The following is a 27,367-nucleotide window of genomic DNA, read 5'->3' as shown; positions in this document are numbered from 1 at the left end:
GAAGAACTGACTATAGCTGTGGGATTATGGGAAGTTAACAATTCAGAGTGCAGACAGAGTATCATTTGTTTCTGTGTTAAGGACAAACCCATTCTGGGAAAAGTTGAGTCTCATCAGCTATGTGCATAAAACAGCTAAGAAAACTGGTTCTGTGAGTGGATATACACTGGTTGAGAAGTGACCCACAGGTGCAGGCCAGAGGACTACATATGGCAAAAGGGATGCTAGATAACAATGGGCACAAGATAAGTGGATGATTGGGGGGAGAAGGAACCTGGTACCTGGTGTATCACAAATGCAGACTGTTCTTCTATGCTGAATCCTCCAAAATACCAGCCCTCCACCTCTCTCCTCCTTCACACTGGTTTATCGGCACTCAGAACAAGAACCACTGTCCTGTTAAATAGGCCACTGAGTCAGCAACATCTGGATCCCTTTCCCCTACCCCGACTCCAAGAACCAGCGATGTGTTTATCCCACCTGTTGCCCATTCCCATCCTCACCTCCATAGTAGTAATCATCAGAGGAGTGCTTCCTCTTCTTCTTGTGTGTGTCCGTCCCCAAGAAGTAAAGTTCACTATCCTATAATTAAAGAAGAAGAATTGACCAATAATAAGATGATGAGGCAAATGCAGTTTGGAACCACTCGTCTTTGATGATTTCTGACTTTGGGAAACAAAGCACAAGAAATAATAAAAACAGATGCGCACAACATTTTATTTTTCTTTTCTAAAGTTATTAAAAACCACTTCCTTCTTCAAATATTAGGAAATATGGTAAGAAGTAGTTTAAGACTTTCCTGGTGCAGTGGCTCAGGCCTGTAATCCTAACACTTTGGGAGGCCGAGGCAGGTGGATCATTTGAGGTCAGGAGTTTGAGACCTGCCTGCCCAACATAGTGAAAACCTGTCTCTAATAAAATACAAAAATTGGCCGGGCATGGTGGCAGGAACCTGTAATTCCAGCGACTTGGGAGGCTGAGGCAAGAGAATCGCTTGAACCCGGAAGGTGGAGGTTGCAGTGAGCAGAGATCATGCCACTGCACTCCAGCCTGGGCCACAAGAGCAAAAAAAAAAACTCTGCATCAGACAAAAAAAAAAAAAAAAAAAAAAGAGTAGTTTAAAACTTTCCTAATTTAAATTTTCAGGACTTACCTTCAACTTCTTCTTGGAAGAATTCCTGACCTGAGCAGCAATTTCTTCCTCTTCCCTTAAAAAATCTTTGTAAGAACGTTTTTTCTCTCGTTGGCTTCGGCCAGCTGCAAGTCCTATGTCCTCAAAGGTATGATCACCATCAAAACAATCTGAGAAGCACAGGTTTATTTGGGAAAGGAAATGAGAAAGTCAAGTAAGTAATGACCAAATTACCATGCAGGTAATGCAACAGTTCCTCTATTTCCAAATTAAAACAATGTTTCAATCAAGTCCACTGAAATACAGGGCTAGACCCAGGGGAACAGAATATTTCTTGATGACCTGGCTGCAAATACAAGAATCAAACCTGAAGAAACAATGTTTCCACGCTATGCAAAGGCCCCATGTGCAACCTCAGATATAATTTCTTAGTTGTGATGTGGTAGGTGGACACAGACTTGCAGACGAAAGGCTGAAAAGAATAAGGATTCATGATTCATGTGCTGTGCTGCTCTCTGTGGGAGTCCAGGATGTGATTCCTATCCCCAGACTCCTGCACACTGGAGCTGGCAAGGACCAAGAGTGCTGCAGGGGATCACCCCAATAAACTAAGAGACTCATATTTCAGACTCTCGTGTTGGAACCCCTGTCCTGGTTTTCGTTTCCATGGGCCCAGTCTGGGGATGGCGTGGAGGCTGAGTGTCATAACAGTGCTCTGGACCATCACTTGGGAGTCCAGGCTGTGGTGCCCAGTCCTGGTCTCTATATCCATGGGCTGCAAGGATTGAAGAGGATACCCCCTTTGGAATGCTTCTCAGATTATGGGGTCATACCTTCTTTCTTCACGGAGTCATCATAAGCCATGGTGGTCCTGCAGGGCCTTTGAGAATGTGTCACTGTGTCCAGGCTCCTTCCCGTCTACAGGACCAGGTCTGAGAAACAAAGAAGGAAAACCCTCCTGTAATGCGAAATCAGAGGAGAAGCAACCTTCCAGATGGAAATGTGTAGTGATCCAAGGGCCGACTGGAAGGGCAGCAAGAAATAAAGGAGTGTCTTGTCACCTCCTCATTCTCTTTGTAAATATAGTGGGGTTGATACTGCAGGAAGTACACTAGGCTTAATTAGATTTCAGTCATGAATTAAAGTTGTCATTTGGGGAAGTATATAAAATACCTCCAATACAAAAAATATTTTCAAAATTAATGAGAATTTCTGAAATGCCAACAGGACTGACAACACTGAGACAGCGTAGAAACCAACATTAAGTTAGAGGGACAGGTTCAATCATGGTTATAAAATACACAGGTAAAGCAAGATGCAGAGAAGACAGATCACACCAAACATCTGAAGACCATAAAATCCTACCAACTGGATTGGTGAACTAGTAACATCTATTGCATTGTAATTTAAACAGAAATGATTAACTGTATAGGAATATTAAATATCTTTAGAGCATAATTTCTTTCGCATTTTTGGGGGGGTTACATGAATTTGTTCAAATTTATGTAATTGTAAAAGCAGGTACATTCCTTACATCAGTTGACCATGTGACAGCTGTCACTACCACCAAGGCTTTCTTAAAGGCTAGGTGAAAATAGGGAGATATTTATCATTTGTCCACTGGTCATAAAACTTTTATGATTAATAAGATCTTCACTAATAAGAATTGCTATAATTTAAATGTTCTAGATATTGTATTGAGTTTTATTGAATTTTTACAATCTTTTTTGGCATTTGAGCTTATATGTCCATTTTGACTTTGAAGATAACAATACTATAAAATGCACTGTAAGTTTTTTTTTTCCGAGACAGTCTTGCTCTGTCGCCCAGGCTGGAGTGCAGTGGCAGTTTCGGCACACTGCAACTTCTGCCTCCCAGGTTCAAGTGATTGTCCTGCCTCAGCCTCCCCAGTAGCTGGGATTACAAGCACCTGCCACCACGCCCGGCTAATTTATGTATTTTTAGTAGAGATGGGGTTTCACCATCTTCGCCAGGCTGGTCTTGAACTCTTGACCTCATGATCCACCCGCCTCAGCCTCCCAAAGTGCTGGGCTTACAGATGTGAGCCATTGCGCCCAGCCAAGGTAAAGTTCTTTAAAAGTTTTAAGAACAGGTAATGTCATAAGTCCTTCAGGAAATTTAAAACTGCATATCAAATATTTTGGCAATGTTCTCATCCAATTAAGTCAGATGCTTACAAAGTTAATCTAATTGATCATTTATTTAAATTTAATTTTACCTTAATTATTGTAAGGGGATTTAGAAATACTGAAGGACACTTAAATGACACATTACTAATTCCTCCAGGTAGCTGTGGACAATACTGAAGCATGGAGCTTTTGTGAAAGAAAAGATGAATTTGATTTAACAAGGGGAGCTTTCATAAGTTACATTAAAAAGACTTATTTGCACAAATCAGATAAAATACAATGTACAGGTAAGCCTAAATAGGAAAATGAAGCATTACGAAGAATGATTTATAAGAAAAGAAACATAAAAAAGCATTTCTTCACTTCTCTGAGAAGTGAAATAAAGAATGGATTTGGTCAAAGTAAGAGAAGCTAGAATAATGAAACTACATTAACTGGATTGTTTTAAAGATAAACTGGAGAACTGCCTGTCCGAAGGGCCTTTTCACAGGAAACGAAGGGGACATAAGGTCAGGCCTCAGATAAAAATGTGAGGAGGCAAGATACATAATGTAGCCAGTTTTTCATGTTCCAGCATTTAAGGATGAAAGTTTCTCAGTGGAAACTACTGTCCTCCCCTTTCCACCCAAGTGGTGCTGACTCCAAAAGGGGTGCAGGTAGGAGAAGGGAAATATAGGGAATTGTATCCATTTATATGAAAACAGCATATCCTCTCAATGGCACTAAAATACTGAGTGTATAAGAAAAATACACAGATTATATTGGTTTTCATAGGCTGATAACGCCAAGAACCACTGGAGACCTCAAATTAAACACTTTCCGTGCATGAATTTTCATGCATGAATTCTGGCAAAGAATATTTGAGAAATAACGGCAAAAAACTTAAATATTCAATGTCATAAATACAGTCATCAATGTTTTGTCAACAACAAAATGCACTTGTAAATGTAAGCAAAGGCTGGTCCTGAGACTTACAAACAGGCCTTCCCTTTGGTAACATCAAAATCAACATAAAACAGAGTTGGGCAACTTAACAGAACAGAAATAAGTACCTCTGAAAACAGAAAGAAGATGACTGTATCGTGGTCTCGTTACTGGCTGCTTTAAAAAACTTGTGGATTAAAAAGTTGTGTGAAAGGGAATAGAAAATTAGGAACTGCTTCTCAGAGGCACAGGCCAACACAGAAAATGTGGTGTTAGCATTACATATTAGATTAGGTCTGCCACTGTTTACATTTTCTTAAAAACACTGAAGAGCATTTTATAATTTACTGGATTAAATAACCTGAAGAAAAAAAAGGAATGAGGCCTGAAGACAAGTCCAATTCACTAAAGAACTGGGGCAGCCAAGAGGTTGGAAAACTAAAATTAAACACAACGGACTGTTATCACTCACAGCTTGGGCAGATCATGGGCCTTGAATTTCTACATTCTTTAAAATCAGGATATTATTGCAGCTCAGGGTTTAGTTTTGGTTGCTGACTCATAGAAGAAAGATACCAGATACATCTCAAGCAACAGTGTGAAAGAAAGGCAGAGTTCAGGCAACATTTATATAAGATCAGACGAACCCCTGGTATTCCTTCCAGGTCTTGAATACGATCTGTGAAAATTCAGAGTTCAGGGGTACAGAGTAGATTGTGAGGATTAAAGAAAATGAAAAATATTAGGTTTGATTTTCACATTAGAAAAGGGAGGTCATAATTACATGAAATGTTGGCAAATGTGAAACAGGTGTTAACCCATTCTCAAGTCAATAATTTGGGAGTTTACAAAATTCAATGTTGTCAACTCCACGAGGCAGGAATAATTTTGTTTGTCTCAGTGTGCCAAGATATGACAACGTAAGTTCATTATTTCATACTGCTGATACAAGTAAAAAACTGGTACCATGAAAATGTATACTTATGAAATGCACAAATTGTTAAATAGCTCTTCAGGGACTTTTCTTTAGGATATGAAAAGGAGGCGGCAGAGTTGCTTTTTCCCTTGTAGACAAGTATACAAGTTATGTTCAGGCATAGGCCTTTGGGATGACCAAAGTAATTGGGAGGAAAAAAATCCTCACATACAGTACTTTGTTATTTCGCAACTTCAAATTATACTAAAAAAAAGGTTTCAGATGTTTGTTTTTATGAGGTAACGAGCTCCCGCAATCAACAAGCTTCTTCACCCCAAAATGTAAATGAGCATTGAAAAAAAGGCAACAAAGTGAGTCCCGCAAACGGGCAGTAAGAGAAATTCTGAAATCCAGGTCTGTTCCACGATGAGAGCCAGGTCCAAGATTCTGCGTTCTCTTCTTCCAACATTCCTTTCAATAACTCAAAATGCCAGTGAGTGCAGGTAAAGGAAGAGGCACATCCGCCGGTTGCCAATTTCTGAAAATTTCTTGTTACTTCTAGGATACAGGCAAGTGATGCCTTCTCATCTTCGTCCAGGTTTCCTCCAATCTCCGAACACAGTGACTCCGAATCCTCTTGCCACTCCCTTCTCCAGGGACCTACCTAGGCAGCACTCCCAGCCCCTGCCAGCTCTGGAAGCTGCAGAGATCCCGACAGTCTGGGATGGGGATTGAATCTTCTCATTGCAGTGCAATTAAGCGGAACCACGACCACCGCACAGATTGGCTGACAACACACATTCCCTAAGACCAGCAATAGAAATTTTGACAAGCCTTGTCCAATCAACAGGCTTTATTTGGGATTCAGTTTTTTAATTTGTTCTATTACGAGGAAATATAATCAGCCACCAGCGTAGCCCTCAGCAAGAGGGGACAGAGATGTTTCTCCGCTTTTGCACGCTATAAAGTGAATCTACAAGTAGTAGTTAGTGGAGGGAAAATGGGCCTGCATGGAGAAGGCTCCCACCACGAAGGCATGGCCAAGCCGGGTTGCACGCAAAGAATACACACAATACCCGGTGATTTACACAAACAGCCCCCAGGACCACCATTTTTGTGGTCCCCACGGCAAACGAGTGGGATTCTCCCGGCAGTTTTGCGGCAACAGCTAGTTCAACAAAGCTCTGTGAAGAGGAAAAGAAGAAAGCTCCTCGTACCTTCTCCTGCCAGCCGCGGCCCCAGCCCTCCCGTGGCCGCGGCCACGAGCGCTTTCCCCCTGACAGCCCGAGGGACCCCCGCATCGCGGGTTCCGAGCCGCACAGCTCGACCTGGACCCGGGTTCCCGCGTCCCCGGCGGCCTTACGGCGCCCCCGAGGGCGGAGACGGCCGGGGCAGGGGGAGGGGCGGCCCGGGTCCGTAGGCCCCCGGGGCGGCCGCACGCCCCCTCCCGGCCCCGCAGCTTTCCCGCCTTCCCCGTTTGAACAGCTCCCGCCCGCCCTCCTCCTTCTGCCCGCTCCAGCCCCTTCCTGGGGGCGGCTGCGGCCGCTACTCCAGTCCCCGGCTCGGCCCCTGGGGTAGGCCGCGACGGGCCTGGGGCACCCCAGAGGTGGTGTCGCGGGCCCAGGGCGGCAGGTGGCGGCGGGGCGGGGCTGCTGCCGCCTCAGGGTGGGGGCCCAGCCCGGTCTCCTGGGGTCTCCGCTCGCCGCTACCTTCACTCGGCTCGCCCGGATCCCGCCTCAGCGCCGCCGATCGCCGCCATCTTGGAGAAGGAGAGAAAAGCGCGAGCGGCCAGGGAGCCTCAGTCGAACCCAGAGCGCAGACTCGGGCTCCGGAGGGGGAATCCCGCTCGACCAAGAGCGCCGAGCGCATCGAATAAAACTTGGAGCTTGCTGAGCGCGGGAGCTGGCATTTATTTATTGAGAATTTGCTATGTTCCCAGCCTTGCGCTAGAAGCTTACAAACATTATTTCACTTGATCCTCACTGCATTCCTGTCGCATTTTGCAGAAGAGAACCAGACTGAGAGAAGTGACGTGCCCAAGGATACACAGGTAGTTGGAATATGAGACCCAGTATTACTCCAAGTCTTCTGATTGTGAATGCAGTGCTTTCCCCAAAATACTATGCGGTTTCTTTGAAGATATTTTTATACAGCAATTCTCCTCTTTGCAAAACCTAGATCTATGCAGATTAATAGCAGCGTGATTATTTAGACTTTAGCATCTACATTGGAACATTTGGCATATTAGGGGTGAGGTGGAAGAACTTATCTTTGTAACAATGTACAGTAAAATAATTTTCATGGCGAATCATCTACATTTTTTAGTTAGAAACAGTCTTCAGAGAGAGAGGAAGAGATGTCATTTACAGGCGAGAAACAAGTGTTCTGATTTGCCTTGGAGAACTTGGACCAATGAGTAGAAATTACAATGTATAGAACTTGGTTTAATATGAAGAAGAACGCCAGGGGCGGTGGCTCACGCCTGTAATCCCAGCACTTTGGGAGGCTGAGGTGGGTGGATCACCTAAGGTCAAGAGTTCGAGACCAGCCTGGTCAATATGGTGAAACCCTGTCTCTACTAAAAATACAAAAAAATTAGCCTGGCATGGTGGCGACCGCCTGTAATCCCAGCTACTCGGGAGGCTGAGGCAGGAGAATCGCTTGAACCTGGCAGACGGAGGTTGCCGTGAGCCGAGATCGCACCACTGCACTCCAGCCTGGGGGACACAGCAAGACTCCATCTCAAAAAATATATATATATGAAGAAGAACTTATTTTTCTTGTACAGTTCAATAGTACAATGGGCTTCCTTATGAGTAGTAAGCTCCCTCTCACTGGAGGAGTGCTCAAGCAGAAGCTGGTGTTACTGTAAAGCAGAAAGGTTAGAGATGTAGATTGGCTTCTAGAGTTGTGAACCCCATGCAACGTAAAATCATGTGCGCAATGTGTGTTTTCTTGGGGCTCAGGCCCCATCAAAAATTAAGAACCCCTGGCCTAGCAGATTTTTCATTGCAGAGTTGGGTGAGTGCTTGAAGACGAGGTAGTCATGAGACCAATAGAAGCAAGGTGATTTTTCTAAGACCACACTGCTAATCAGTGACCAGATAAAGATGAAAAGCCAGGTTGTTGGACTGTTGGTTCAGTGCTCTTTTTACTCTATCATGCTCTCTCCCCCTGTGCACTGAGTAGAAGATTGATTCTGTTCCTTACAACTGTGAGATGCTGAGATGTTAAAATACCTGAGATAAAGTTGCTAAAATCATTTGCAAAATGTAACTGCAAATACTTAATAAAAGTAGAATGGCCTTTTTCTCTGCAGCTCCTATCCTACTCACCAAAAAGACTGGCGATGAGTTTCACCAAAAGGTGTTAGATTGCATTTCTGGGACACCTTCCCTGATGTTAGGCTTTCCTCTGAGGCATTTAAGAGCCCTAATGATGTATTTCCTTTTTGTTCTTCAGAGCCCTAAATCCATTGGTCAGGATGATTTCAGTTGTGACAGAAACCCATTTCCATGTGGTTCCCCAGAAGAGGGGAATGTATTGGCTCACATGATTGAAATTTCCAGTACCTGCAGACATGGTCACATCCAGGGAGATAACTCAAGCTGGTCCCTTGACATCTCTGTGGTGCTCTCCTCTGAGTTAGCTTTATTCTCAGATTCAGGTGATGACTCCAGCAGCTCCAAGCTTCATCATCTTTCCTGCTAGCAGTGTCCCTGTGGAGGGAGGTTTTGTTTATTTGTTTGTTTGTTTTGAGACAGGGTCTTGCTCTGTCACCCAGGCTGGAGTGCAGTGGCACGATCACAGCTCACTGCAGCCTTGACCTCCTGGGTTCAAGCAATCCTCCCACCTCAGCCCCCGCAAGTAGCTGGGACCACAGGTGCATGCCACCATGCCCAGGTAATTTTTGTATTTTTTGTAGAGATGGTTTTTTTACCATGTTGCCCAGGCTGGTCTCAAGTTCCTGGACTCAAGCGATCCACCTGCCTTGGCCTCCCAGAGTGCTGGGATTACAGGTGTGAGCCACCATGCCTGGCCCTGGAAGGAGTTTTGTTTTCCCTTTTGCTTTGGCAAAAGTCATGGGATTGATTCTTCTGGCCTGAATTGGATCATGTGTCCAGACAAAAAGCATTCACTTTGAGCAAAGGTGCGCGGTCTGCTGATTGGCCAAATTAGGTCACCTGCTTACCTCCAAAAGTAGGTCGGGGTAGACACCAGGAAAATCAGGGGTTGCTGTCAGAAGAGTAAGTGCATGTTAAGTAGGCGAAAACAGTAGCTGTCCACGCAATGTACCACTAGCTTGGACCTAAAAGTGTGATGAGTCCTATTGGTCCCATTTCTTCTTTTAGTCCACCTGAAGATGGAGCATATCAAGTTCTTGCTCATTTTAAGCTCCTGGAGACCTGAAGTCAGATCTCTCCTCAGCCTACTCTCTCAATCACAAAATGCTATTCACTTGTTCCCAGTCTTAGATCATTGCACATCCATTTATTAAACAGGTATTTGTCGAAAACACAGCATGTGGCGGGCACTGTCCTAGGTGTTGGGAATAGAACAGTGAAGAGAATTGAGAGCCCCTGGCCCCCGGGAGCTTACATTCCGGTTGGGTTGGGGGACACAAAATTTAAGATATGAATACTACATTCAGTGATAATCAGAGGTGGAGAAAATAATGCCAGGTTGGCTAAGAGAGTACCAGCAGGGGATGAGGGTAGGAACAACTTGTTCTTTAAAACAGTAATGAGGGAGGCTTCTCTGTTAAGGTGCACACCGGAGCTAGCTCAGCCAGAAGTGGGTTGGTGGTGGGAGCCAGGAGGTCATAGTTCCTTGAATGGATTCAAGTGCTTCCTCTGTACCTTGATGGAAAAGTATTCCTTGTTGAGTATCTTTTCACAGTTCTCTTGCATTTTTGAAACTTGGAAAGAGAGAAAGGAGGACCCCCTGGGCAGGCCTAGTCATGGTGGGGTTTGTGAATAAGAATGCCTTTTCCCATGGCAAGTGAGGATGGCATCTAGGATATGTGAAGAGGGGGCACTCCCTAAGTGTGGGGCTATTCTCTGGTCCACCTGACCTAAGGAAAACTGCCCGGTGCATGGCAGCAACAGGTGGGGCCTATCAAATTGTGCTTCGTTTGGGCATCTCCTTCAGACGGTTTTTCTGTGCTCTTCTCTTTCCAGATGTATTTTGAGCAGCTTCTTTGTATTAGGTCTGATGGGAGGATGCCATCCTGGGTACATACATTAGGCCAGGGCCTTTTGCCAAAAGTGACAGGACCTAATTAAAACTACCTTAAGAGACAGGCAGAGGGACATACCACAGATACTTAGTCTGTGTGTGTGCCCTAAATTGCAAAATAAAAAAATAAAGAGACCAGTAGAAAATATGTAACTCGTGTAAAAAACAAAACAAAGCAAAACAAAACAAAAACCCACTCAGAGCCAGAGAGAAGCAGGCCCTCTGGACAGCTGGGTTCGGGGATTCAAATCCTTCCCTCTTACCTCTGTTCTCTCAGGCTGGCAGTTCTTAGGGGCCTGGAATCATGGCCACAGGTAGCTCAGGCTTACATCTTTATAGTCTCCTGACCAGAGAGGAAAGAGCATGATCCCACATCAGCAACACACACACACACACACACACACACACACACACACACACACACACACGTGCACGCACTAAATCCAAGAGAAGAACTCCAATTGGCTGGGATGGGGTCATGTGATCATTTAGTATTGTGATAGACAGTTCCTGGCACACCACAAAGTTGCAATAGGGCATTAGTCTTTCCACAAAGGAAAGATGATCTATTCTGGGAAGACAAATAATAAACGTCCCCTATGGTGAAGCAATGATACTTGTTTTCCTGCTTTTGAGCAACTTATTATCTTCTGTGTATGTGTTCTGTGGGCAATGTAAAACAAGTCCAAGTCCATAATTACCGTGGTACAAATGTAAAAGCAGGATGTGCCCCAGTAATGGACCATCTCTCATTGGGCTATTACAATAGCTTCCTAATTGATTTTTATCTTCAGGGCCCCCTCCCCACTTCCAAGTCCATCTGCCATTGCCATCAGGATAAAGCACTGCTAACAGGAGCTTATACTCCAGGTAATGACTTTTTTCTTTCTCTCTTTTTTTTTTTTTTTTTTTTTGAGATGGAGTTTTGCTCTTGTCACCCAGGCAGGAGTGCAGTGGCGTGATCTCGGCTCACTGCAACCTCCGCCTCCTGGGTTCAAGCGATTCTCCTGCCTCAGCCTCCCGAGTTGCTGGGATCACAGGTATGTGCCACCACACCCAACTAATTTTTGTGTTTTTAGTAGAGACGGGGTTTCACCATGTTGGCCAGCTGGTCTCGAACTCCTGACCTCAGGTGATCTGCCTGCTTCAGCCTCCCAAGCTGGGATTACAGGCAAGTGCCACCATGCCAGCTAATTTTAGTATTTTTAGTAGAGACGGGGTTTCTCCATGTTGGTCAGGCTGGTCTCGAACTCTTGACCTCACGATCCACCTACCTCGGCCTCCCAAAGTGCTGGGATTACAGGCATGAGCCACCATGCCCGGCCACATTTTCTTGTCTCTAATGGGTCCCCCACACTCCACCACTTTTGCCAGCTCATTCATCTAGCTAGCACCATGCACCTAGAAAGCGCCTATTTATTCTTCAAGATCTAACTTGATACTGACAGATAAATAAACAAATGTGGCATATACATACAGTGGGATATTACTCAGTCTTAAAAAGAGGGAAATCCTGCCATCTGCGACAACATGGAAGGACATTATTCGAAGTCAAACAAGCCCATCACAGAAGGACAAATACTGCATGATCCTACTTCTATGAGGTCTCTGTAATCAAGCTCATAGAAACAGAGAATTCAATAGTTGCCAGGAACTGGAGCATGGGGGAAATGGAAAGTTGTTGTCCAGTGGGTATAAGGTTTTCGGTTATGCAAGATGCCTACGTTCTACAGACCAGCTATACAACATAGCACGCACAGTTAGCAATACAGCTTGTGAACTTCAAAATATAAGACGGTAGATCTCATGTTAAGTGTTTTTTGTTTGTTTGTTTGTTTTTGAGGCAGAGTCTCGGCTGCCTAGGCTGGAGTGCAGTGACATGATCTCGGCTTACTGCAGCCTCCACCTCCTGGGCTCAAGTGATTGTCCTGCCTTAGCTTCCCAAGTAGCTGGGATTACAGGCATGCACCACCATGCCTGGCTAATTTTTTGTATTTTTAATAGAGTCGGGGTTTCACCATGTTGGCCAGGCTGGTCTCTAACTCCTGACCTCAGGTGATCCACCCTCCTTGGCTTACTGAAGTGCTGGGATTACAGGAATGAGCCACCGCACCTGGCCAAAACTACCATGTTAAGTGTTTTTTTAACCACCAAAACCAAGCCAAACCAAAACACCAAAAACAAAAACAAAGGGACCCAGGGAAACTTTGGGAGGTGGCGGACATGTCTATTACCTTGATTTTGATGATGGTATCATGGGTGTTTGCATATGTCCCAGTCATCAAATTTTACACATTAAATATGTGCACTTCTTTGCATATCAATTATACCTCAATAAGACTGTTTAAAAAAGATTAGATAAAGCCACAAAAAGAGTCTAATTTGTATGCCCCCTCTCCAAGTCATCTTATTTTCCCACACACCTAGTAACATGTATCTATTACTGCACTTCCCATATTGCATTGCAACAATCCTTTTACACACCTTGTTCCCCTGTTCCTCAAGGACATGGCCTGTTTCTAAGTCATCTTTGTCCCTCTGGCCACATGGTAAGCACAGTATTCAATGAATCCTTTTGATTAGATGTCACTGAATGAAGAGTGGGACAAAAAACTTTTCTTGGGACTCAGAGGAGAGAGAAGAGAATTGTTTTGGAAAGTTACAGGAGTTTTAGGCCGGGCATGGTGGCTCATGCCTGTAATCCCAGCACTTTGGGAGGCCGAGGCGGGCGGATCATGAGGTCAGGAGATCGAGACCATCCTGGCTAACACGGTGAAACCCTGTCTCTACTAAAAATACAAAAATTTAGCTGGATGTGGTGGCTGGTGCCTGTAGTCCCAGCTACCTGGGAGGCTGAGGCAGGAGAATGGCATGAACCCAGGAGGTGGAGCTTGCAGTGAGCCGAGATTGCACCATTGCACTCTAACCTGGGTGACAGAGCGAGACTGTCTCAAGGAAAAAAAAAAAAAAAAGAAAGTGATAGGAGTTGTATTGGCAATTGGTTTGGTTTGCCCAGTCCATCCCCCATTGTCTGTAGCAGAAAAGGCCACTGCCCAGGCTACAGGAGTGAGCAGATAACTCCAGCCAAGGTAATCACAATACATCCACTTGAGCTTTCCTGCAGGTGTTTGAAAACTTCGGAAGGAGGCAAAAGGCCCTTTGTAGCTCTTATCAAGTGGTGAGGATTATGAGGAAATTGAGGCTGCCCCAAGCCATGTGGGGAGAGACTATGAAAATGAGAAAGACACAGAGAGAGGCTCAGAGATGCTCGGTACCGGCTGGGCGCGGTGGCTCACGCCTGTAATCCCAGCACTTTGGGAGGCTGAGGTGGGCGGATCACGAGGTCAGGAGATCGAGACCACCCTGGCTAGCACGGTGAAACTCCATCTCTACTAAAAATGCAAAAAATTAGCCGGGCGTGGCGGCGGGCGCCTGTAGTCCCAGGTACTTGGGAGGCTGAGGCAGGAGAATGGCGGGAACCCGGGAGGCGGAGCTTGCAGTGAGCCGAGATCGCGCCACTGCACTCCAGACTGGGTGACTGAGCAAAACTCTGTCTCAAAAAAAAAAAAAAAAAAAAAGAGATGCTCGGTACCTGTCTCAAGTCATCCCTGAGGTCCCTGCCCCTGCCCCTTCCGTGTTATGTCATGTGAGCCAAGCACCTCCCCCCTCTCCCCTTTGTGTAAGCTGGCTGGTTTGCTCCTCTGTCATTTGGAACCAAGAGGACCTCCCAGTTGATAAGGTGATATAGTTTGGATGTCTTGTTCCCTCCAAATCTCATGTTGAAATGTGACCTTCAAGGTTGGAGGTGGGCCTAATGGGAAGTGTTTGGGTCATGGGGGCAGATCCCTCATGAATGGCTTGGTGCTGTGCTTGTGTAATGAGTGAGTTCTCACTCTAAATATGCATAATGAATGAGTTCTTGTTCTATGAGTTCATGTAAGATCTGCTTGTTTAAAAGAGCCCGGAACTCCCTCCTCTCTCTCTTGCTCCTGCTCTCTCCATGTGACACGCTGACTCCCCTTCTGCCATGATTGTAAGTTTCCTAGGCCATCACCAGAAGCAGATGCCGACACTATGCTTTGTGTACAGCCTGCAGCACTGTGAGCCAAATAAACCCCTCTTAATTATAAATTACTCAGTCTCAAGTATTCCTTTATAGCAATGCAAATGAACTAGGACATGCAGCTTCAGGGAAGAGGGGGCCTTTGAGCTGGTCCTTGTCTGTGGGTTGGAGTGTGGTGGGGTAGGATGGGAGGACACTCCTGATGGGAGAAACTGGGTGGAAGGAGGGAAGGAGGGTCAGTACTGCCTTGTGTCTTTGGAATGACAAGCCGTGGCATTTTCTGGTCTGTGGTGTCAGTTCCTGAGAGTTCTCAGGGAAGGTTGGGACAATGTTGAGGGTTTATACTTAACCTAGAAGGACCTGGACCAGCCCCTATCTTCTCCAGAACTGCTGCCTCTCCCTCCCATGGGTACATTTGTATCTCATGGTGACTCTCTCCATTAAAATAATTTTTTCTTTTTAGGGGTTTTTCTGGTGAAGACCAGAAAACCTGCTAGACAAATTATAAAATAGCAGTAACATTCTCCATTTTTTCTTTCCCTTCTTTTCATAGAACAATATTTAAAAATTCTAAGATATTTCAAAGTTCAAACATCCACGTACCCACCTCCCAGACTGAATAAATATTAACATTGTTCTACTATAATGGCTTCAGATTCTTTTTTTTTTTTTTCAAATGTTTTAGTTAAGAAAACACATGAACACAGTTTAGGCCCCAGCCCTATACCCAGCACCCTTCTCAGAGGAATAGAAATTGGTGTGTCTTTCCTGTCCATGTTCTGATCACCTATTTGCAGGAGAAGCAGTATAGCCCATATTTAATTACATGCAGTATAAAATATTGGTAAAAGTCAAGAAGTTAAAAAAATTAAAAAGTTTATAAAGTAAAAAAGTTACGGTAGTAAGGTTAATTTATTATTGAAGAAAGAAAATTAAAGGCCGGGTGCAGTGGCTCACGCTTGTAATCCCAGTACTTGGGGGAGGCTGAGGTGGGTGGATTACCTGAGGTCAGGAGTTCGAGACCAGCCTGGCCAACATGGTGAAATCCCATTTCTATTAAAAATACAAAAATTAGCCCAGGTGTGGTGGTGCATGCCTGTAATCCCAGCTACTCAGGAGGCCGAGGCAGGAGATTTGCTTGAACCTGGGAGGTGGAGGTTGCAGTGAGCCTAGATCATGCCACTGCACTCCAGTCGGGGTGATAGAACAAGACTCTGCCTCAAAAAAAAAAAAAATAAATAAAAAATAAAAAAGAATAAAAAAATAAATTTGGCATAGCCTAAGGGTATAGTGTTTATAAAGTCTACATTAGTGTATGGTAATGTCCTAGGCCTTCACATTCATTTACCACTCATTCGCCCACTCACCCAGAGCAACTTCCAGTCCTGCAGGCTCTCTATTCATGGGAAGTACCTAATATGGTTTGGATGTTTGTCACCTCCAAATCTCATGTTGCAATGTAACCCCCAGTGTTGGATGGGGCCCGGTGGGAAGTGATTGGATCATGGGGGGAATCCTTCATGAGTGGTTTAGCACCATCCCCTTGATGATAAGTGAGTTCTCGTTCAGCTGGTTCACTAGAGATCTGGTTGTTTATTTAGTCTGGGACCAGCCAGGCACGGTGGCTCATGCCTGTAATCCTAGCACTTTGGTAGGCCAAGGAGGGTGGATTGCCTGAGCTCAGGAGTTTGAGACCAGCCTGGGCAACATGGTGAAACCCTGTCTCTACTAAAATATGAAAAATTAGCCAGGCATGGTGGCGGGCACCTCTAGTCCCAGCTACTTGGGAAGCTCGCAGGAGAATCGCTTGAACCCAGGAGGTGTAGACTGCAGTGAGCCTTGATTGCGCCACCGCACTCCAGCCTGGGTGACAGAGTGAGACTCCATCCCCCCACCAAAAAAAAAGTCTGGGACCTCCCCGCCCATTGCTCCTGCTCTCGCCATGTGACATGTTGGCTCCCCATTGCTTTCTGCCATGATTGACTGTTCACTTCCTGAGGCCTCACCAGAAGCAGATGCCAGCACCATGCTTCCTGTAAAGCCTGCAGAACCATGAGCCCATTAAACCTCCTTTCTTTACACATTACCCAACCTCAGGTATTTCTTTGTAGCAATGAAAGAACTGACTAACACAGTGCCCTATATAGGTGTACTGTTTTGCAACCTTTTCTACTGTATTTTTACTGTTCTTTTTCTATGTCTAGATACTTTTAGATACAATGGTATTTGTGTTACAAATTTGTGTTACAGTTTGTGTTACTTTTAGATACAATGGTATTTGTGTTACAAATTTGTGTTACAGTTTGTGTTACTTTTAGATACAATGGTATTTGTGTTGCAGTTGCCTACAGTATTCAGGGCAGTTACATGCTATAGACATTTGTAGCTTAGGAGCAATAGGCCATACCATGTAGCCTGCTGTGTGATAGGCTATCCCATCTAGGTTTGTGTAAGTACACTCTCTGGTGATTGCACAACAGTAAAATCACCTAATGATGCATTTCTCGGACTGTGTCCCTGTTGTTAAGTGACACGTGATTTTGTTAACAATTTGTTTTTTTCACTTAAAATTATGTCTTTGGGAGACTTTGCTTCTAGCTAAGTTGGAGTAACAGGGACCAGATTTCCCCTGCTGCCTGAGATAATAATAACAATTAAAAAAAAGCCAGCCAATAAAAGTCTAAAAGTGGTTTTCAGACATTATGCATTGGGCAGCACAAGAGAGTGACCTCCAAGACAGGGAGACAAACAAGGTGAGCCCTACGGCTGCCTTGGCTTATTGCCTGGAGAGTTTCCAGAAAAGTTTATTGAGGAGTGACCTCTTTGGAGCCCCATGGTGTCTCTGAGTTGAGGAGATGGAGTGGGGAGTTTGGGGAGGCCAAAGTGGCTGGCATTCACACGCAGAACATGGAAGAGGAAAGCGCTAAATGGAGAGAGACAGTTCCAGCTCTTGTGAGAGTCCCTCTTGCATCTTCAGCAAATACTGATCAGCTAATGCATGCAAAGATAGCACTCAAGGCTGGAGAAGGCCACCTGAAGGACTGAAGGGAACGATCTCCATAGCTCGTGGCGTGCTGGAATCATCTGGGTTCCCATCAGCCAGGACGGACATCTGGTGGTGCACTTGGGAGTAGGGGAAACTAGCCTTAGAGTAAAGGCCTCTCTGATCTGTCCAACAAGGCTTAAAAACAAACCTTGAAGGATCACACTGTTTTTAAGTATCTTCACTGCGTCACAGAACAAAGCTCAAGATAGTCTATAGGAATACAAATATCCAGTGCCCAAACAAGGTAAAATTCACAATACCTGGCATTCAATAAGAAAATCTCCAGGCAATGAAAAAAAGCAGGAAAATGTGACCCACAATGGGGAAGAAAATCAATCCACATAGACAAACCCAGAAAAGACACAGATGACAGAATTAGAAGACAAGGATAATAAACACAGTCATTTTAACTATATTCCATATGTTCAAGAAGGGGGAGGGAAGATTAAGTGTGCCGAGCAGGGACACAAAAGATGTAAATGGGACTCAAGAAGTCATCTAGTTCCAGGAAGATGACCTGGGTGTGCTTCTTCCTATCCTTGCTAAGTATAACTAAACACCTTGAACCTTACATACAAAACAAATGCAAGACGATACTTCAAGGTGGGGAGAAGGCAGAACAACTGGGGACCTCAGGACCTGAAGAAGTTCCTTGGGGTTTCTTTTTGCCTGATATATACCAGATGGGGTGCTGGAGGAGTGGGCAATGTATAAGAGCCGAAAGGGGCACACAAGGCCCAACAGAAGCGTGCTCTTTCTAGCCAGCCACCAGAAAAGTGGCAGCCTAGCAAGACAGAGAACTTTGAGAAAATAATTGCTCCACTCCAGTCAAACACCACAGGATAGGTGGTGGACCTGTGCCAGCAAAGGCTGAGTGGGGAGCCCAGACTTCCACCCTCTTCAAGCACCTCAACCCTGCCCTCCTGTACCCCCTTCCCATCCCAGGTGGTGTCAGGGAAGGTTAGGAGGAAGCTGGCTGGGGTAGTGTCAGAAGAGGCCAAGGAGAGAGTCAGGACTGCCACCACTGCCTGGCAGTAATGAGGTCACCCTGGACCTGGTGTCAGTGGGACCCTGTGGGGATCAATAACGAGGCACTCCGGCCCCTCCCACCCAGGAGAGAGCAGCAGAAGCCTAGCAGAGGGCCAAAGCTCCCACTCTTGGGCAGCAGTCATGAGGAACCCCCTTCTGGTGTCAATGGTGGCAACCTCAACTTCTACCCCCAGCTAGCAGTAATGAGGCAGCAGCCCTCTTCCCCCTGCTGGAGTGGTATCAGGAAAAGGTAGCTAAACTGAAAGGTTAAGTAAGATCCACAGTCTCCTAACATAATACCCCAAATGTGCAGATTTCAATCAAAAAGCACTCATCCTACCAAGAACCAGGAAAATCTCCAGCAGAATGAAAGAAGACAACTGATAGATACCAACAGCAAGATGGCAGAGACGTTACATTTAACTGTTAAAGATGTTAAAGCAGCCATCATAAAGATACTTCAGTGAGCAATTATGAACATGATTTAAAAAAAGAAAAAAATTCTTAAGAGGGCTGTAGGCAGTAAAATAAAAAACTAGAATATAAATACAAAATATTATAAAGAGAGAAAAAAGATAGTCTCAGCAAAAAAAAAAGTAAGTTTCATAAAATAAAAGATGAAAAGAAATAAAGAATATATAGAAGAGCTAACAAAAAACCTAATAGATGAGCTCAACAGCAGAATGGAGGCTAAGTAGAGGAAGTAGAGGGACAAGTGAACTCAAAGACAGAATATTATAAAATAAACAATATGGGCCAGGCGTGGTGGCTCACACCTGTAGTCCCAGCACTTTGGGAGGCCAAGGTGGGTGGATCATGAGGTCAGAAGTTTGAGACCAGCCTGGCCCACATGGTGAAACTCCATCTATACTAAAAATAGAAAAAGTTAGCTGGGCGTGGTGGCAGGCGCCTGTAATCCCAGCTACTCGGGAGGCTGAGGCAGGAGAATTGCTTTGTTTGAAATGTTTCTTCCCCGGTGCTGTAAAGAAATAGTACTTGAACATAAATTTAATGTTCTCAGTAAGGTCATTTTTATACTTTTTGTAGAAAGGGTACAGTTGCCACCAGTTTTGTTACAAGAGTATGCTGAACAAAGGAGACAGGGTCATTTATAACCTGACGCCTGATGTGTTTACCCTACTGCTATGTCCAGTTTCCATTGGCTGGAACGGTACCTCGTATTTTGTATTTGTCCCGATTGGCTAGCAACTTAGAACTTTTTAAAAGAGGCAAAGGCAGAGGAGAAAAAAGGAAGGAGGAGGTAACTTGTGGAATGCTGAGAAAGGTAAAAACACCTTTAAGTAAGGAAGAGGAACAGGCTATGACCTAATGCTTGCTTGGACCAGTTATAAGTATGCCAGGGCAAATATTTAGGCTAAATTGTGGGAGTTAAGAACGTAAAGTACATTGATTTCTTTATTACGGCTAGTAGATATTTAAGAATGTTAGCACAGGTCTTTGAATACATTTTGTTTTTAAGAGAAGTTACTATTTATTCTTAATTAGATGGGGAGGACCATTTTTGAAGAGGAACCTCTATGTTACTTCTTACAGCTTGAACCCAGGAGGCAGAGGTTGCAGTGAGCCAAGATCATGCCATTGTACTTCCAGCCTGGGCGACAGAGCAAGATGTTGTCAAAAAAAAAAAAAAATAATAATAAAAGGAAATTAACCAATATGAACAATAGAAAAAAAATAGACTGAAAATAAAATGAGCAGGGTCTCAGAAATTCATGGGACTACAACAAAAGATCCAACATTCCTATCAGGGGTCTTAGAGAGAGGAAATAAAAGGGCAGGACTTGAAAAGTATATGAAGAAATAATGGCTGAAAATTCTCAAATTTGGCAAAAGACATAAGCCTAAATATTCAAGAAGGTGAACACATCCCAAAATAGATAAACCCAAAGAAATTCATTCCAAGACACATCATAACTAAACTTTTGAAAACTAAATACAAAAAAAAAAACTCTTGAAAGCAGCTAGGGAAAAATGTTTTTCTTATACAAGGGAAACAACCTGAATGAGAAAAAAGTTTCTCATCAGAAATCATGGAGGCCAGAAGGAAGTGGAGCAATATTTTTCAGGTGCATTAAGGAAAGAACTGTTGGCCAGGCACGGTGGCTTACACCTGTAATCCCAGCACTTTGGGAGGCCAAGCTGGGTGGTTCACTTGAGGCCAGGACTTTGAGACCAGCCTGGACAATATGGTGAAACCCTGTCTCTACTAAAAATACAAAAATTAGCCAGGTGTGGTGGCACATGACTGGAATCCCAGCAACTTGAGAGACTGAGCCACAAGAATTGCTTGAACCCTAGAGACAGAGGTTGCAGTGAGCCGAGATCACACTACTGCACTCCAGCCTGGGTGGAGTGAGACAGAGTGAGACCCTGTGTCAACAACAACAACAACAACAACAACAACAACAACAACTGTTAAATATCTGTGACAGTTCATTTACTTATCAACTTGACTGAGTTAAATGATCCCCAGATAGCTGGTTAAGTGATATTTCTGGGTGTGTCTGTGATGTGTTTCTGGAGAAGATCAGCGTTTCTTTTTTATTTTCTTTTAGATGGAGTTTCGCTCTTGTCACACAGGCTGGAGTGCAATGGCGTAATCTCGGCTCACTGCAACCTCCACCCCTTAGGTTCAAGCAATTCTCCTACCTCAGCCTCCCAAGTAGTTGGGATTACTGGTGTGAGCCAACACACCTGGCTAATTTTGTATTTTTAGTAGAGATGGGGTTTCACCATGTTGGCCATGCTGGTCTCAAACTTCTGACCTCAGGTGATCCACCTGCCTTGGCCTCCTAAAGTGCTGGAATTACAGGAGTGAGCCACCATGCCCGGCCCTATACATTCTTTTTAAGTGCCAACAGAATATATGACAAGATGGACTACATTCTGGGCCATAAAACAAATCTCAACAAATTTAAAAGAAATCATACAGAGACAATTTTGTTCACAGACAAAAATGGAATCAAACTAGAAATTAATAATAGAAAGATAATAGTAAAATCTCCATACACTTGAAAACTAAGCAACACACTTCTATAGAGTCCTTGAGTCAAAGAGGAAGTCTGAAAAGGATGAACAAGTACCTTAAACTGAATGAAAATGAAAACACAACATATCCAAATTTATGGGACACAACTAAAGGTGGGCTGAGAGGGACATATATAGCACTAAATGAATACATTAGAAAAGAGGTCTAAATCAATAATTGAAGCTCCCATCTCAAGAACCTGGATAAAGAAGAGAAAACTAAGTCCAAGGCAGAAGAAAAAAAATTATACAAATAAGAGGCAAAATCAGTGAAATTGGAAACAGGAAAACAATGGAGAAAATCAGTGAAGCAAAGGGCTAGTTCCTTGATAAGACCAGAGAGAGACAGAGAGAGAGAGAGAGAGAGAGAGAGAGAAAGAATGCACGAGAGAAAAGATTACTATTATCAGTAATGAAACAGGAGATACCACTACAGAACCTGCAGACACCAATAAGGGAGTATTTTGAACAACTCTACATACATAAATTTGACAACCTAGATGAAATAAATCAATTCTTCAAAAAAAAAAACACGAACATTTAATACCACAAATAGATCTTTTTACTAGCCCTATAACTATTAAGGAAATCAAAATTATAAATTTAACAACCTAGATGAAATGGATCAATTCTTCAAAAAACACACAGGATATCTATCACAAATAGATATTTTTACTAGCCCTACAAACTATTAAGGAAACCAAAAATTTTAATTTGAAATTTCTCAAAAATTAAATCTCCATGCCCAGATGATTTTGCTAGAGAATTCTCCTACATGTTTAAAGAATTTTTAAAAATCTATAAAATATATTCCAGAAAACAGAAGAGAACACTTTCAAGTCTATTTTATGAAGCTAGTATTACCCTGAGAGCAAAACCAGAGGAGACAGTATAAAAAAGGAATCTACAGATTAATATCCCTTGTGAATATAGGCACAAACATCCTTAGTAAAATATTAGCAAGACAAGGGATCATGGCGGACAGGAGGCAGGACCAGATTGCAGCTCTGGATAGAGCAGCATGCAGAGGCTTGCATTGTCAATTTTAGCCCCAGATCGACTGCAAGAACAAACCAGCAATCCTGAGAGGACCCACAGACCCTCTGAAGGAAGTGGACTGCTCCTGCAGGACCTGGGAGACACCCCAAATACTGTGAGTGCCCCCATTGCAGAAGTGGGAAAGGGAGACTCTCCTGTCCTGAACGCACACCCCCAAGGGAGAAACTGAAGGTCTGTTTGAGGAAGTTCTTGACTTTACCTGGGGCTGAGTCAAGTTAGAGAGCTGAACCGAGCGAAATACAGGGGTAGAGGAAGCAGCAGGAAGGCCCTGGGAGCTCAGTGGATCCCCAAGCAGCCCATTCCTGCCTGGCACCACCGGGATCCATCAGGAGGGTGGCCAGAAGAGTAGGGAGTGAAACTCCACAGGAGCACGGACTTTTCTAGCTGAACTTTGTAACAATTTGAACGGGGCAAGAAGCCTCTCGGCCAGAACTCGGGGGAGGGTACAAATCTGGCTTGCAGACTTCACAGGCAGGGGAAGAACTAAAGCCCTTTTCTTTCCCAATTGGGAGGCAGAAAGCCTTGGGCAAGTTTTCAAGCTCAACTTACCCTCCGCCTAGAAACAGATTTGGGGCTGTTGCAGGGGGCACAGTGGGAGTGAGACTGGCCCTTGGGTTTGCATGGGAGTTGGATAAGCCCTGTGACTGGCTTTTCCCCTCTTCCCTGACAACCTGCATGACTCAGCAGAGGCAGCCATAATCCTCCCAGGTACATGACTCCAGTGACCTGGGAATCTCACCCCCATCCCCCATAGCAGCCAGAGCAAGACCTGCCCAAGGGCAGGTCTGAGCTCATACATGCCTAGCCTTGCCCCCAACTGATGGTCCTTCCCTACCCAACCTGGTAGCTGTAGACAAAGTGTGTCCAGAATTCATTCCTTCCAGTGGGTTCTTGGTCTCACTGACTTCAAGAATGAAGCCGCGCACCCTCATGGTGAGTGTTACAGTTCTTAAAGATAGTGTGTCTGGAGTTTGTTCCTTCAGATATTCAGATGTGTCTGGAGTTTCTTCCTTTGGGTGGGTTTGGTGGTCTTGCTGACTTCAGGAGTGAAGCCACAGACCTTTGCAGTGAGTGTTACAGCTCATAAAGGTAGTGCAGACCCAAAGAGTGAGCAGCAGTAAGATTTATTTTGAAGACTGAAAGAACAAAGCTTCCACAGTGTGGAAGGGCACCCGAGTAGGTTGCCTCTGCTGGCTGGGGTGGCCAGCTTTTATTCCCTTATTTGGCATGGCCCATGTCCTGCTGATTGGTCCATTTTACAGAGTGGTGATTGGTCCATTTTACAGAGTGCTGATTGGTCCATTCTTACAGAGTGCTGATTGGTGAGTTTACAAACCTTTAGCTAGACGCAGAGCGCTGATCGGTGCATTTACAATTCTTTAGCTAGAGAGAAAAGTTCTCCAAGTCCCCACCCAATCCAGAAGCCCAGTTGGCTTCACCTCTCAATCCCCCCTCTAAACAGGACACCCCAACTGCTGTTGGGAATTGGGTGATGACTGCTCTAGCTACTTCCTGCTCAATAGGGGCAAAGAAGGGGCTCTAGAGTTGTAGTGTCCTCCAGAGGGGAACTCTTTAGGCCAGTGAAAGGGCCAGCGGGCTGGTTCAGGGGTCCTCAGTAGAAGTTGTTAGTTGAGCTAACTAACATTTGGGGTTCCATTTGTAAGGCCATCTGTAGCTTGATGGCCCCGATTCTAGAGGAAACAAATTTGACAAGGAGGTTAAAAATACAGGGACCAAAGGCAAGTAATAGCAAGATGGCTGCCACGGGACCCAGAAAGAAGCCATGTTGCCCAACTCCAGAGGTTGATATAAGAGTTTGAAAGGCGTTGTCTGATTTCAGAAGCCTTTTCCTATAAAGGCCAGGTGGCATCTCGTACTATCCCTGACTGGTTAGTGTAAAAACAACACTCTTCTCCTAAGGTGCAGAGTCCTCCTTTCTCAGCAGTGAGGAGGTCTAGGCCTCGGTGGTTTTGGAAAGTCACTGCTGCCAAAGAGTCTATTTGGGATTGTAGAGTAAGGATAGATTTCATTATTTCTTGCATACCATCTGAGAAATCCTTTGAGAGTGTGTGGTACTAGGATAATGAAATAGATAAACTGGCTATTCTGGTTCCTGTAGCAGTAGCCATTCCTAACCCTATTATGTAGGGATATTAGCTGTATGGCTCTGTGCTGACAGACTTGAGCTTTGAGGGGTACTAATAGGGTCTGATTTCCTGGGGCAATGTTAATGTTGGGACTTAGAAAGACTAAGGTGCAGGTGCCTGTCCAGTTAGTGGGGAGGCAAATATAGGGTGACATTCCACATAAGAAGAATGTACCTTGGCTGGGTAGATAGAACTGGTTGTGTATGTTAAAAAGGTGTGTGAGTTTGTTGTTTTCATTTTCCCATACTCCTAGAGTACTTGCCAAGGTAGCTTTGGTGAGTGACTGGAAAGGGGTGTTGGGAGCAAACTGAATGGCTCCCTGTGTTCTATTTTCCCATTGGAGAAAAAACCATTTTGTATTTACTAGGAACCATTCGAGAGAGTTGGAAGAGTGATGCCTTTTGTCCTCACTTGTATGAATAGGAAGGATACAATTTTTGAGGCTCCCCATATCCTAGCTTCAGGAATAGCTTTTGTTAGGCCTGCTTGCCTGAGGAGGGATCCTAAACTTCCAGATAGTCCCTTCTATGATGGGGCTTTGGGCAAAAATTATGTCTTTCTGATTGGTGAGCCTGGGTGCCTAAAGAAGGTGACAGAGTCCTGAAGTTTATACTAGAAATCATTCTTACAGGAGAAACTAGAAAAGCACCAGAGACAGGGAGTGTTTTTTTTTTTTTTTTTTTTTTTTTGAGATGGAGTCTCCTTCTGTCATCCAGGCTGGAGTGCAGTGGCCGGATCTCAGCTCACTGCAAGCTCCACCTCCCAGGTTTATGCCATTCTCCTGCCTCAGCCTCCTGAGTAGCTGGGACTACAGGCACCTGCAACCTCGCCTGGCTAGTTTTTTGTATTTTTTAGTAGAGACGGGGTTTCACCGGGTTAGCCAGGATGGTCTCGATCTCCTGAGCTTGTGATCCACCCGTCTCGGCCTCCCAAAGTGCTGGGATTACAGGTTTGAGCCACCGCGCCCGGCCGGGAGCGGTTTTTAGAAGTGGGACTAGAATCGGAGAAGAGAGGTGAGAGGAAGTTTGTCTGGCAGGCATTAGGATCCAGGAGGCAAGGGTCAGGATAGATAGGACAGATGGGCGAGTCTCTCTTGGATGACGGGACTTTGAGAGTTCTGCTAATGGCTGCAGGGTCAACCAACTTGTTGTGAGGACCCCAGAGCTGAATGGCTTTCCTTTCTGTCGACCCTCAGCTCAGCCCAGAAGTACAGGAAAAGCAGAAGTTGGTTCCAGGAAAACCAACACTCCCAACTCTGGAGAGTCAGGGGTTGTTAGAGAGCCCTTTCCTAGAAAGCCTGACACCTGTGTCTTCAGTCCAGTGGCTGTGCTATTCACTTTTAACTGGCTGACAAATGCCCGGTATTTAGCCCTTGAATTCTAAGGAAAAATAGGACACAATAGCAAGCAAAAGGGGTCTGGTGGTACTCACCGCTTGGTGATAGCCCCACATTGGGCGCCAAAATGTGTCCAGAATTGGTTCCTTCTGGTGGGTTCTTGGTCTCGCTGACTTCAAGAATGAAGCTGCGGACCCTTGTGGTGAATGTTACAGTTCTTGAAGATGGTGTGCCTGGAGTTTCTTTCTTCTGGTGGGTTCGTGGTCTCACTGACTTCAGGAGTGAAGCTGCAGTAAGCGTTACAACTCTTAAAGGTGGCACATCTGGAGTTGTTTGTTCCTCCTGGTGGGTTCATGATCTCGCTGACTTCAGGAGTGAAGTTGCAGACCTTTGCAGTGAGTGTTACAGCTCATAAAGCTAGTGTGGACCCAAAGAGTGAATAGCAGCAAGATTTATTGTGAAGAGTGGAAGAACAAAGCTTCCACAGCCTGGAAGGGCACCCAAGGGGGTTGCCGCTGCTGGCTTGGGTGGCCAGCTTTTATTTCTCTTATTTGGCCCTGCCCACATCCTGCTGATTGATCCATTTTACAGAGTGCTGATTGGTCCGTTTTTACAGAGTGCTGATTGGTCCGTTTTTACAGAGTGCTGATTGGTGTGTTTACAAACCTTTAGCTAGACACAGAACACTGATTGGTGCATTTTTACAGAGCACTGATTGGTGCATTCAGAATCCTTTAGCTAGACAGAAAAGTTCTCCAAGTCCTCACCTGACCCAGAAGCCCAGCCAGCTTCACCTCTCAAAAGGACATATAATCTTGGGAGTTCTAGGGCCCTGCCCACTGCCGGTTCCTCTCCACACTACTATAGCTGATGCTTTCTGGAAAGTACCACCTCCTGGCAGGAGGCCAACCAGCACAAAAATAGACCATTAAACCACCAAAGCTAAGGACCCCCACAGAGTCCACTGCACCCTCTGCCACCTCCACTGGAACAGGCACTGGTATCCATGGCTGAGAGACCCATAGACGGTTCATATCACAGGACTCTGTGCAGACAGCCCCCAGTACCAGCCCAGAGCTGGGTAGACTCACTAGGTGGCTAGACCCAGAAGAGAGACAACAATCGCTGCAGTTGGCTCACAGGAAGACACATCCACAGGAAAAGTGGGAGAGTACTACTTTAAGGGAACACCCCATGGGACAAGAAAATCTGAATAACAGCTTTCAGTCCTAGACCTTCCCTCTGACAGAGCCTACCCAAATGAGAAGGAACCAGAAAA

General features: G+C 44.8%; 1 protein-coding gene and 1 non-coding gene across 6 annotated transcripts in view; both read right to left on the bottom strand.

Moving 5' to 3' along the window:
• Window positions 1-6,939, bottom strand: part of HMGXB4 (HMG-box containing 4) — a 38,964-nt gene extending 32,025 nt beyond the window's left edge. Inside the window, exons 1-5 of one of the 5 annotated variants that reach the window (XM_023222125.2) lie at window positions 6,832-6,908; window positions 1,966-2,064; window positions 1,154-1,302; window positions 504-582; window positions 282-396 (exon numbers count right to left, since the gene is read on the bottom strand). Coding sequence is in view for 2 of the 5 variants with exons in the window: in XM_023222123.2 (XP_023077891.1) it covers window positions 504-582; window positions 1,154-1,302; window positions 1,966-1,996 (259 nt within the window). In the remaining 3 variants the exon portion in view is untranslated. Of the gene's footprint in view, window positions 1-281; window positions 397-503; window positions 583-1,153; window positions 1,303-1,965; window positions 2,065-6,339; window positions 6,497-6,831 lie in introns of those variants that run through there. The other 4 variants (XM_023222126.3, XM_023222123.2, XM_023222124.2 and 1 more) reach the window with 4 other exon arrangements.
• A 7,945-nt stretch (window positions 6,940-14,884) lies between these two features.
• On the bottom strand, window positions 14,885-14,947 carry LOC111549173. The gene has a single exon (XR_002733629.1). It is a non-coding gene; the product is annotated as a U7 small nuclear RNA (small nuclear RNA).
• Between the last annotated feature and the right edge of the window lie 12,420 nt (window positions 14,948-27,367).

This window comes from Piliocolobus tephrosceles, chromosome 19, assembly GCF_002776525.5.
Source record: "Piliocolobus tephrosceles isolate RC106 chromosome 19, ASM277652v3, whole genome shotgun sequence".
NCBI classification, from domain to species: Eukaryota; Metazoa; Chordata; class Mammalia; order Primates; family Cercopithecidae; genus Piliocolobus; species Piliocolobus tephrosceles.
The sequence above is the reverse complement of the archived record's forward strand: the minus strand, read 5'-3'. Positions and strand labels throughout refer to the sequence as shown.